At 36.0% G+C, this 13,455-nt stretch overlaps 1 protein-coding gene across 7 annotated transcripts in view; it reads left to right on the top strand.

The window, feature by feature from the left end:
* Positions 1-13,455, top strand: part of DENND4A (DENN domain containing 4A) — a 179,597-nt gene that overhangs the window by 141,837 nt on the left and 24,305 nt on the right. For all 7 annotated transcript variants that reach the window (XM_058294365.1, XM_058294364.1, XM_058294362.1 and 4 more), the window contains one exon: positions 8,316-8,505. In XM_058294365.1, the coding sequence (XP_058150348.1) occupies positions 8,316-8,505 (190 nt within the window). The remainder of the gene's footprint in view (positions 1-8,315; positions 8,506-13,455) is intronic.

Here is a 13,455-nt window from a genome sequence, read left to right as displayed (position 1 = left end):
ATACCTAAGTATTTATCAACTTAGTTTTTCATTGACATGTATGAATGAACAGTCATCTTGATAAATATCCAGGAAGGATTTGTGAAAATATAATACCCAAAGTGTCTTAAAACCAAAACATTTATAGGAAGCTGGTGTAGAAGGAAATTTAATTAATTTGATAGAGTATCAGAAAGCTATAGTAAACATCATACCTAACAGTGAAACATTATAATTGTTCCCTTTAAAGTCAGGATCAAGAAGAGAAACACTAATGAAACATGTTAATGGGTGAAAGTATTGGGGGGAAGGGGTAGGGTATATGAGAAGCCCCTATATTTTCAGTGTAACATTTATGTAATCTAAAGCTTCTTTTAAAATAATTTTTTTAAAAACTGACAGCTAAGGCATAGAACAATAAAATGACTTTAAACCAAAAAAAAAAAAAAGGAAGTATGCTAAGACCTGTGCCATTCAACAGTATTCTGGATATTCTAATAATGCCAGAGGATAAAGAAAAGAAAAGATAAAATACTGCAGAAGAATAAATAAAATTCAGTATTCACATAAATGAGATTATCTCCTATCACTGAAACTTATTTGAACCAGGAAGGTGGGAAGAAATAAGATAAACATTTTTTAAATAGCTTTCCTCCAAATATAACCAAATATAATAGCAGTGAAAAATATTGTCTAATGCACCATAAAGCAAACATACAACATCTAGGAGCAAAACATGAAATGTGTAATACCTATATAAATAAAATTACTGTACTTTATGGAAGGTATAATTTGCTGTTGAATTCAGTATTGGAAAGCTATCAATTTTTCCCAAATCTGTTCAGAGTTGTCCAATTAAAATACAAAAAAAAGACAACTTGAAAAACATAACAGCCAATTAGTTATTCTAGAATTAATCTAGAAGAGAATGTACTGCATGAGAATGACCAAGAATTTTATTACCAAATATATAACCTAACATTTCCCCTTTTAACTACATTCAGATATATATTTCAGTGCTGTTAATTACATTCACAATGTTTTGCTACCATCACCACCATCCATTACCAAAACATGTCCATCATTCCAAATAGGAACCCTGTACATTTTTTTTTAAAGATTTATTTATATCTCTCCCCTTCCCCCCCACCCTGTTTGTCTGCTCTCTGTGTCCACCCGCTGCGTCTTCTCTGTCTTCTTTGTCCACCTCTGTTGTCAGCGGTACAGGAATCTGTTTCTTTTTGTTGCGTCATCTTGTTCTGTCAGCTCTCCGTGTTTGCGGTGCCATTCCTGGGCAGGCTGCACTTTCTTTCGCGCTGGGTGGCTCTCCCTACGGGGGGCATTCCCTGCGCGTGGGGCTCCCCTACACAGGGGACACCCCTGCGTGGCACGGCACTCCTTGCACGCATCAGCACTGAGCATGGGCCAGCTCCACACGGGTCAAGGAGGCCCAGGGTTTGAACCACGGACCTCCCATGTGGTAGGCAGACGCCCTAATCACTGGGCCAAGTCCACCGCCCAACCCTGTACATTTTAAACTTTAACCCATATTCCCTATCCCCACTACATCCCCTGGTAACCTAAATTCTAGATTCTGACTCTCTGAGTTAGCTTATTCTAATTATTTCTAATCAGATCATATATTATTTGTCCTTGTGTCAGATTATTTCACTGAACATGATGTCTTTAATGTTCATCCATGTTGTCACATATATCAGAATTTCATTTTTATGGCTGAATAATATTCCATTGTGTGTATACACCTTTGTCTATCCATTCAACTGTTGATGGACTTTTGGGTTGCTTCATTCTTCTGACAGTTGTGAATAATGCTGCTGTGAACATCAATGGGCAAATACCTGTTCAAGTCCCTGCTTTCAGTTCTTTTGGGGATATACCTAGAAGTGGGATTGCCAGGTCATATGGTAATTCTGTATTTAGTTTTCTGAGGAACGCCAAACTATCCTTCACAGTAGCTGCCCATTTTACATTGCTACAAGCAATGAATGAGTGTTCCTATTTCTCCACATGCTCTCCAACATTTGTAATTTTCCATTTTTTAAATAGCATCCATTCTACTGGGTATGAAATGGTATCTCATTGTGATTTTGATTTCCACTTCTGTAATGGCTAATGATCTTGAGCATCTTTTCATATGCTTTTTACCCATTTATATATCTTTTTTGGAGAAATTGTCTTTCCCAGTTGTACGGTCTTTGCCCCATTGTCAAAAATCAGTTGGTCATAAATGGGAGGGTTGATTTCTGAACACTCAGTTCTATTCCATTACTCTATATGTTTTGTCCTTGTGTCAGTACCATGCTGTTTTGATACTGTGTCTTTGTAATAAGTTTTAAGATCAGGAAGTGTGAGTCCTCTACTTTCATTCTTCTTTTTCCGTGACCTCTCTCTCAGCCTCTCAGAGCTTCTCTGTCTCTGCTGTGTTTTTTGGTGTGTCTCTGTATCTTTCTTTCTTTTTTAAAGGATTCCAGCAAGAGGACCAAGACTCTCCCTGGGTCACACCTCACTGAAGTAATTTAGTCAAAGTCCCCCCAACTGAATCCAATCCAATCAAAGGGTCCCACACCCACAGGTACTGATTAGCTTTAAGAACATGCTCTTTTCTAGGATCCACAAAAAAACTTCTGTCGCAGATGGAATTGACATAGTAACTGTATTTAGTCTTCCAATCCATGAACACAGAATGTTCTTTTCCAATGTTTCGTGGTTTTCTGTGTACAAGTCCTTTACTTCCTTGGTTAGATGTATTCCTAGATAGTCATTCCTTTAGTTGGTATTGTTAATGGAATTTTTTTCTTGATTTCTTCTTATTGTTCTTTCTTTGCCCCTCACACACTTTGCTGAATTTGTTTATGAGCTTTGTTGTGGATTTTTCGGGATTTTCTCTATATAGGATCATGTTATCTGCGAATAGGGAAAGTTTTACTTCTTCCTTTCCATTTGGATGCCTTTTATTTTTCTTGCCTAAATCCTCTGACTCGAACTTCCCACAGTTAATGTCATACTTAATAGTAAAAGATTGAAAGTGTTCCCTCTAAAATGAGGAACAAGACAGTGATGGCCACTGTCACTACTGTTATTCAACATTGTATTGGGGAAGCAGATGTGGCTGAACGATTGAGCTCCTGCTTACCACATGGGAGGTCCCAGGTTTAGTTCCTGGTACCTCCTGGAGCAGACAAGCAGCTTGCATGACAGGCAGGCGTGGCAAGCTGATGGCAACAGGATGATGCAACAAGGAGACACGAAGAGGAAAGACAATGAGAGAGTCAACAAATCAGGGAGCTGAGGTGGCTCAAGTGCTTGAGCATCTCTCCCACATGGGAGGTCCCAGGTTTGGTTCCCAGTGCATCCTAAAGAGAAGATGAGCAGACAGAGAGCACACAGTGAATGGATACAGAGAGCAAATAGCGAGCACAAACAATGGGAAATAAAGTAAACCCTTAAAAACAAAACCATTGTATTGGAAACACATATTCTAATGCCTTCTATCCCCCCTCACTTATATTTATTACCAATTATATCTTTGTAAGTTTTATGTCCAAAACCATAGATTTATCTTTACTTTTTGTGTTTGCGTTTTGGCTTCTGCAGGAAGAAGTTAAGGTTCATACCAAAAATACAATAGTATTGACATTATAATTATCCAAATGGTTACCTTTACCAGGGGTCTTTATTTCTTCATGGCGGTTTGAACCACTGTCTAATGGCCTTTCACTCTAAAGAATTCTCTTTAGGACTGGTCTAGTGATGATGAACTCCCTCAGCTTTTGTTTATCTGGGAAGGTCTTCCTCTCTCCCTCATTTCTTAAAAAATAGTCTCTTTGGATGGGTGAAATAAGCCAGACACAAAAAGCACAAATATTGTATGCTCTCACTGATTTGAAATAATTAGAATAAGCAAACTCACAGAGGCAAAATCTAGACTATGGATTGCCATGGGGTTGGTGGGGTGGGTGTAGTAGGTATTGGGAAGTTAAGGCTTAAAATGTACAGGGTTCCTATTTGGAATGATGGAATTGTTTTGGTGATGGTAGCACAACATTGTGGATGTAATTAACAGCACTGAAATATATAGCTGAATGTGGTTAAAAGGGGAAGTGTTAGGTTGTGTGTTTGGTAACAGAATAATGATTTTTTAAAAATCAGTGGAACTACACTACACAGTGAACTCTAAACCATGGACTGTAGTTAATAGAAAATTTTAAAAATTGTTCTCTATATATAGACATGATAGTGGTTTTAAGGGGAAGTTTAAGGTTATTTATGTCACTATAAGAAGTAAAGGGTGAAACATGAAACTGTATGGCATAGTGAACCCTCTTGTGGACCATGAGTGTGGCTAATAGAACAAATATAAGAATATGTTTTCCACGAATCAGAACAAATGTACATTAATATTATAAGATGTTAATAATAGGGTAGTATTTGGGCAAAAATGCACCTAAAGCAAACTATGGACTGTAGGGAAAAGCAATATATTAATATTTTTCCATCAGTTGTAAAAAGATTCCAAGTGAGAGAAACCAGACACAAAGTAGTACTTATTGTTTGACTTCATATATACAAAATTATAAATAAATCTATAGAGATGTGATGGAGGGTTGGGTGGTGACTGCTAAAGGGTAGGAGGTTTTTCTTTTTGGGGTAATGAAAATGCTCAAATACTGATTGCAGTGATGAACTCACAGCTCTGTAATTATGCCAGAAGCCAATGAATGTATACTTTAGATGAATTGTATGGTATGTGACTATGTTTCAATAAAATTGCTTTTTTAAAAAAGTGCTATTATCAGTTGTAACAAGTGTTCCACACCAATGCAAGGTGTTAATAATAGTGTAGTGTATGGTAATCCTGTATTTAAGCATGATTGTTCTGTAAACCCATAAATTCTCTAAGAAAGATTAAAAAAAAAAAAAACTCACCAGATATAAAATTCTTGACTGGCAGTTGTTTTTTTTCAGCACTCAGTCTAATTGAGACTCCCTTGTACATAACATGTTGCTTTTCCTTTAGTTCTTTCTCTTTATTTTCCTTCATCTCCTTGAAAGTATTGAAGTTGTTTTTTTTTTTAAGATTTATTTTTTATTTATTTTTCTCCCCTCCCCCTCGTTGTCTGCTCTCTGTGTCCATTTGCTGTGTGTTCTGTGACTGTTTGTGTCCTTATCAGTGGCACCGGGAATCTGTGTTTCTTTTTGTTGTGTCATCTTGCTGTGTCAGCTCTCCGTGTACGTGGCGCCGTTCTTGGGCAGGCTGCACTTTCTTTCGTGCTGGGAAGCTCTCTTTACGGGGCGCACTCCTTGCGCGTGGGGCTCCCCGATGCAGGGGACACCCCTGCGTGGCAGGGCATTCCTTGCATGCGTTAGCGCTGCACATGGGCCAGCTCCACAAGGGGCAAGGAGGCCCGGGGTTTGAACTGTGGACCTCCCATGTGGTAGGCTGACGCCCTATCCATTGGGCCAAGTCTACTTCCCTTGAAGATTTTTTTTAAGTCTTCTCCAGAATGTCCAATCTGGTCTTCCTTGTTGGTGTTTTCTGGATTTTTATCCCCTTTCTTTGATGCACCATCATTTCCTATTTCTTTGTCTTGAAACCTTTTGTTGTAAACTCTACATTTTAATATTTTAAAATGTTAGCTCTGGGATTTATTCCCTGAGATATCTGTTTCTTGAGTTCGTAGGCAGCAGTGATATGACCGAGATTTTCTTGATTGTCGGCTGTCCTATCAGGAAAAGTCCACCCAACGTGAATGCAAAGTGTAGGGTCTTCTCTGCACTTCGTAAGACCTGTTTCTTGTCCCTGACCTGTGCTTTCTAGTTGTGTAGGAGTTACTCTCTCTAGAGGAATTTGAATGCCCCCCTATTTCCCAAGAAACACCCTCTATGGGGTATGTAGATCAAGTATGCCTTTGCCTGGAGAACAAATTCTGAAAGGTTGGAGGGCACTCTAGAATGAATTTTCCCAGGTCAGTCTTTCCCAGCAGGAAAAAGGCCCAAGATCCACAAAGGGAGTGCAGACCAGCTCCAAGCTCCCATGGAGAGTGTGGCACCAGGAATTTCTTCATCTGCTCCCCTAAGCTGTGCTTTCTTGACCTGCCCTGCAAATGCGTCCCTTCAACTGTCCTTGGCAGCTCTGAGGGAGTGTAGCACCTTTAAGCCTCCAATGCCACTCTTGTCCAGGGAGGGTTGGAACAATGACTGCATTAAGAGCCAGGCCCCCAGCGATCTGAAATCATTCATCAAAAGCTATCATCAGCAGTCAGCCTGTACCCATCCTAGATCTTGGGGAAGTGGATTATTATGTTCCTTTCTTGCACCAGCAATATAAGGCAGGGTCCCTGGTCTGCCGTGAGAATGAGGGATAGGCTCTGGTTACCGCCACGCAGAGAGAGGAATTTCCTGATTGTTACCATAATTTTCCACCCTCTTCCACTCTCTCCTAGATGCTATACAGTGTTTTCTGGACTCCAGAGTTTCAAAATAGTTGATTCAGGCAGTTCCTGCCCATTTAGTAGTTCTGGTAGATGGACTGAATCCTGGAGCTTTCTACTCTGCCTTTTTCCTACAATCCTGACTCCCAAGAATTTTTTTTTTAAGATTTATTTATTTATTTCTCCCCCCCCTGTCTGTTCTCTGTGTCCATTCACTGTGTTTTCTTCTGTGTCTGCTTGTATTCTCATCAGGTCGCACTGAAGATCTGTGTCTCTTTTTGTTGCGTCATCTTGCTGCATCAGCTTTCTGTGTGTGTGGCACCACTCCTGGGTGGACTGTGGTTTCACACAGGGCAGCTCTCCTTGTGCAGGGGCCACTCCTTGCGCGGGGGGCACCCTTACATGGGGGCATCCCTGCGTGGGCTGGCACTTCTTGTGCACAGCAGCACTGCACATGGGACAGCTCACCACACGAGCCAGGGGGCTCTGGGTATCAAACACTTGGACCTCCTATATGGTAGGTGGACACTGTTGAGCCACATCCACTTTCCCCCAAGAATTTTTTGAAAAAGAGAAATGAGGGGGACTGCCCTCCAAAATATCAAAACAAATGCTTAGACTATAATTCAGTTAAACCAGTATGCTAATTAAAGTGAAAGAAGAGAATGAGATCAATGAAATGGAGGAAAATCCAGAAATAAAACTGCATATAGGATTTGGTATATGAAAAGACATCATTTCCAATCAATAGCAAACAAGAAAATGTTAAGTAAAATGTGTTGGGATAATTAGTTATTCATTTGGGGAAAAAGTCATATTCATACTTTACACTGAATAAAAATTAACCTTAGGTATCTAAATGTAAAGTTATAAAGAAATTAAAAGAAAAATAAGATATTTTCATCATTTGGGGGCTGGAGAAAAATTTCCTAAGCAAGATACAAGAACCCAAAACCCATAAAAGATTAAAAGATTTGACTGCCTAAAAATGCCAAAGCGCTATATGATTAAAATTAATTCAGCAATACTACACACACATATATATGGGTCAAAAAAGATAAGTTATGTTTTCTGGATAATGGAATTATGGGTGTTAAATATTTTTTTCTTCATATAAAAATTTGTATCTACCAGATTTTCTCATATACTATTATTTCTTTAGCAAAGTTGATAAACCTCATGAATTTAAGACAATTCAGGAAAGGACATTTTTACAATTTTATTATTAACTAAAGTCCAATATTTACAATAGTGTTCACTGTGTTGTACAGTCCTATGTTGTTTTTTATCTTATTTTAGTAACATACAACCTAAAATTTCCCACATTTAACTGCATTCACATATAAGATTTCTCATATGTTACTTGCAAACCCAGAAAAAAATTAACTTTTACTTCAATATTCTCAAAATGAAAACTGGAAATATATATATCTTTGAAACCTAGATAATATGGAAAAGAAGAAAATTATTGCAAATGGTATAATCCTGGGCTGGGATTTGTAAGTAAAATTACAATAAATGAAGTCAGTAAGTTTATCTTACTAATGGGTATATGTTTTACTAGAACTAAAAAATGTTTTCTTAAAAATTGATCTTCAGGTAGCAGGTATAACTCAGTGGTTGAGCACCAGCTTCTCCTGTGCGAAGTCCCAAGTTTAACCCCTAGCCCCAGTATACCTAAAAAAAAAAAAAAAAAAAAAAAAATCTCTTTAGGGTATGTTTGTCCAAATTAGTGTGCCATTGTAAAATTGTTTTCTCTTGTTCTAAATATGTTATTAACAACTGATCATCTAAGTAGTTAGATGATGGGTGTTTCCTCTGTCTTAGAAGTAACTTTTTAAAAAATTAATATAAAAGAAATTAAGATTATAATTATGTTCTTAGGATCAAAGTTCTGATCGTACCAGTCTTTCTTCAGTGGGAGTCCAAGATTCTGAATCTACCTCTTTAACAGATGAAGATATCTGCCATGAGTTGGAAGGTGCCGCTATCTCCCAAGAGAGCAGTGCCACTTTTGGGACTAAGGGAATTGATCTCAGCCAAACAAGCCTGGAAAGTTCTTCCTCTTTAGAAGGTTTGTCTAACAGTTCTGTCATACTGTATTTGATTTGTATTTTCATGTGTTTTGTAGTATCTTTACTTTTTTCACCTCATGACTTAATTTTTTTTAAATTGTGTAAGATTTATATATCTCCAAAATCAAAACAATAAAATGAGTATACTTTCAGAGAAATCTAGCTTCCATTCCCACCTACTCATCTTGTTTTCTCCCTGTCCCTAGAGATAACCATTTTTATAAGTTTTTGGTTTGTTACTGCTTTTTAAAAATACATGTATATATACGTATATTCATATATATAATATATATATATAAAAAATCTCATTACTTTCTACCCTTCTTACTCAGATACTGTCAATACTCTCCTGCCTCTTGCTTTTTTCACTTATATATCTTGAAGATCATTTATAATCATTGTATAGGAATGTCCCTCATTCATTTTTACATTGGTCTGTATTACAATTCATCATTGTGTGGATGTATCATAGTTTATTTTAGTCACTGCCCAGTTGATGAGCATTACATTTCCTATCTTTGGCTATTGCAAATAATGCTACAATGCATATATGTCATATTATATCTTTGAGAGATACTTCAAGATTATATGTTGAAGTGATATCACCAGGTCCCTTTCCCCAGGTGTACTATTTTGTATTCTCACCAGCAGCATATGAGAGTCCCTATTTCCCACAGCCTTGTCAACAAAATATGTTGGCAGACTTGGATTTTTGCCAGTCTTGATAGGTGAGAAATGTATTTCAGTTTAGGCTTTTTTGTTGTTGTTGTTGTGTTGTTGTTTTTCTTTTTTTTTTTTAATCAGTTTTATCGAAACATATCATCATAAACCATACAATTCATCTACAGTGTACAATCAGTGCATTTGGTATAATCAGAGTTGTGTGTTCATCACCTCAATCAATATGAGAGCATTTTCATTACTCAAAAAAAAAAAAAAAACCAACAAAAAACAAAAACAAATACTAAAAAACCCTAGTCACCTCTCATCTCGCTGTCTCCTGACATACAAAACTGCTAATAAATTTCCACCTCTCTAATTTATTTGCGTTTATATTTTGTATTGATGGAGTCAAACAATATGTATTACTTTTTGTCTAGTTTCTTGTACTCAGCATGCTTCCTTTATCTTTATTTAACCATTAATGGAAGATGATTAATATATTGCTGTACACTACTATCCATAGTTTGTTTTGGTTGTATTTTTGCCCAGATATCTCCCTCATATTAACCTCCTATTGCATAAGTGTATTTGTTCTGTTTCAGAGAAAACTATTCCTATATATGTACTATTAATCATATTCATTTTTCACAAGAGGGTTTGCTATATAATTCCATGTTTCAATTTTTCACCCTTCTATCTAGTGATATACATATCCTTAGACTTTCCCTTTCAGCCACTATCCTACCCTCGTATTAGCACTAATTACAAACCCTATCATGTGCTGTCACCATTTCTATTCATTTCCAAACATTTCCAAACAATACAGGTATTCATTTGCTGTTTATGCTGTAAGCCTGACTGTACAACTTCAATAACCCTTAAAATTAAAGAATATTTTTTCATAATTCACTGCAGTGACTCAGACTTCACCATATCTTTGTACATTCTAACAGAGTTACATGGAGTGTTTGTGTTATTTTCTATACCACCAAAATGCGCTGCCAGCAAAGATTGTAAAAGCAGAATGCTTTTTTGAGGGGAAGATATAAATTGTTTAAATTTTTTCATAAATTGTTAAATTTGAGTAATAAAAAGCTGGTTTGTATAATTTTTATTTTAAATGCCTTTATTTTGGAAAAATGCTAAAAAGCCTTATAAATTCTTTCAAAATTTTTTACCAACTATATTTATTTTTACCATAGTAACAAGACATGAAAGAACAGTTTCATAGCTACAAAGATAAAATTATTTAACCTAGAAAAACAGTTTAGATATTTATTTTGAAAAAATAATTTTAAACATAATTGAAAAATAGGAAATGAAGGAAAGGTGGGGCAGTGTGTTAAAATTTTTATCTTTTGTTAGAAGGAAAGCTGATTGCTCCTGACATTGGATTAGTCTGTATTGGTGGAATCAGTACTGAAGAAAAGTAGTAGTGTTATAGAAAAATCTGTTACACTATTTTCATATGTTTTATAAAGGTTCTGGTTAACCTATTACATGTTAGCAACCGGGTTGCCAAACCACAGCAACTAAATAGTTCTCTAGGTTAAGTGATTTGTATAGTAGGTAGGACAGAAACAAAGAATATTGGAATGCTAGACTACTAGACCTGGGAGGGACTAGAGATCATGTTATCTTACCCCTTTTTTCTGAAGAAATTCTTTTCCAAAAAGTTAATTATATTAAATCATAGAGTTAGCAAATTGTACTCTCCAGGCCAAAATTTGGGGTACCTGGCCCCTATCCAAATGTACTTTGCCCTCTATCGTATTGAAGATGTAAATGACTGATTATTTTCTCTTTTCTTTGGCTGGTGAAATGGTAAGAAGTTCCTAATGTTATTATTTATTGTTATGATCTCTTCTTTTGGGGAATTATTAATTTTATACAATGAAAACATGTTTTCCATCTTAAATCCTTGGGGCCATAGACCATTTCTGAAAGACAGATACATGATACTTAAAATTTCCAATATCTGTAAATATTTTTCTCCATAGTAGCATTTGCACAGAACTTTTCTGTATAAAATATACTCCTTGATTAGGTATGCAAGCAAACCTGTTAATAACCTTCATTAAAATCCAGGGAAGTAGATGTAGATCATGTGGTTGAGTACCTACTTCCAATATACAATGTCATGGTTTCCATCTGCAGTACCTCCTAACAACATAAACAAGAAAATGAACGAAAAAACCAACTCAGGTTGCTGGTGTAGCTCAGTGGTTGAGTGCCAGCTTCCCACATTCTAGCTCTGGGAGCCGAAACCTCAAAAAAAAAAAATCCAAAGTTCTTGGCTCTAAATTCTGAGAACTGGGCTCCCCCTGGGGCTCACCCATTGTGCCTTAGCCCTTGTTGGAAGGGAAGCTGTCTGTATTTTACTTTACTTTGCCTCATTTTCTTTTTTAAATCAATTTTATTGATACATATTCATAAAGTGTATAATCCATCCAGTGTGTACAGTCAGTAGTATTTGGTATTGTTACGTAGTTGTACATTCATCACTTCGGTTATTATTAGAGCATTTTCATTATTCCACAATAATATCAGTTTCGTTTTAATTATATTTCTCTTAAAAATGAAGTTGAGTGTGTTTTTATGTATTTAAAGACACTTTGTACTTCTTTTTTCTGTCAACTGCCCTTTGCCTACTTTTCAATTGTTCCTTTTTTTCCTCCCTTCCATTTTAGCTTTTTTTTTCCTAAAAAATTAATTCTTTGTCACATAAATTACAAATGCTTTTTCCGGGTTTGTCAAGGTGTGTTGTTTGTTTTTCCATACCAAAGGTTTTCGTTTAATGTCATCAAATTTAAGTCTTTTTCCCCTATTGTTTCTGGATTTGAATCATTATTTTTACAAGTTTCTTATTTCCTAACTTACAAAGGAATTCACCTATGTTTTCCTCTGATACTTAATCTGGTTTATAGTTAACGTTTTCTGGGGTCAGCAAACTTTTTTACAAAGGGTTAATAGTAAATATTTTTAGGTTTTGTGGACTACATTCATCTCTACCACATTCTTTTATTTTTTTCTTTGGTCTTATTTTTTTAAACAACCCTTTAAAAAGTAAAAATCATTCTTAGGTCAAGGTCATACAAAACATGCTGCTAGTTGCTATTTTTCCTACTATATGGAGTGAGGGATATGTCCAATATAATTTTTTTCATTTGCCCCTTTGCTCTTTTATAAAGCTTCTATTCGAAACTTTCATACACTTATGAAAGTAGACAGAATAACATAATGAACTCAAATGTAACCTTTACTCCACTTTAGTAATATCAACAAATGATTTTTCTTTTTTTGATCTATTCCTCTCTTCTATTGTCAATATTTTTTCCTTCCCCCTTTGATTATTTAGAAGTAAATTGCAGACACATATGAAAAAAATGAAATACAGACCAAAAGCTTTATATCAATATTAGTTCTCTCTTTTTATGTGATCTACATAAAAAGTTAACTAAAAAATTCTCTCGAATTTGATAACTGCACTTAAGGTAGATACATAAATTAATATCCTTGTTCTTAGGACACGTTTTTGGCAGTATTAAATGTTCAAGGAGCATGATGTATACACCTACATGCAAGTATGAAGAAAACGGATTGATAAATATATAGACAGACACACAGATAGATGGATTAATAGAATGTTAGATAGGTAGAGTGATATAGCAAATGTGACAGATGGTTAAAATTGGTGGATCAAGGGGATCAAATGTAGCTCAAGTGGTTGAGCACTTACTTCCCATGTACATAGTCCCAGGTTCAATCCCTGGTACTTCCTTAAACGAAAAAAGTAACTCTCAGTTGGGAGGAGATATAGCTCAGTGGTCGAGCTCCTGCTTCCCATGTACACGGTCCTGGGTTCAATCTCTGGTATCTCCTAAAAAGAAAAAAATTTGGTGGATCTGGATAGCTGCAGGACAGAGGATGTTGGAATTCTCGCTATGGGATTTCTAGTATTTTTGTTATAGTCCTATTAAGTTAGTGAATGTATTTCAAAATAAAAAGTTTTATAAAAAAGTAAATTGCAGACAACAAATGACTTTATCCATTAATATTTCAATTGTATCTCTAAAATATAAGAACTTTTTATGTTTAATGTTTTATTAAAGTATACCATAGTGTATGCCCTTTATGTATGTAAATACATTTCAGAAATTTAGCACACCTGAGTAACTGGCATTCAGATCAAGAAACAGAACATTGGGAAACAGATGTGACTCAACCAGTTGGGCTCCCATCTACCATACAGGAGGTCCAGGATTCAATGCCCAGGGCCTCCTGGT

Source organism: Dasypus novemcinctus, chromosome 3 (assembly GCF_030445035.2).
Source record: "Dasypus novemcinctus isolate mDasNov1 chromosome 3, mDasNov1.1.hap2, whole genome shotgun sequence".
NCBI lineage: Eukaryota > Metazoa > Chordata > Mammalia > Cingulata > Dasypodidae > Dasypus > Dasypus novemcinctus.
This window is presented reverse-complemented; position numbering and strand designations above follow the sequence as displayed.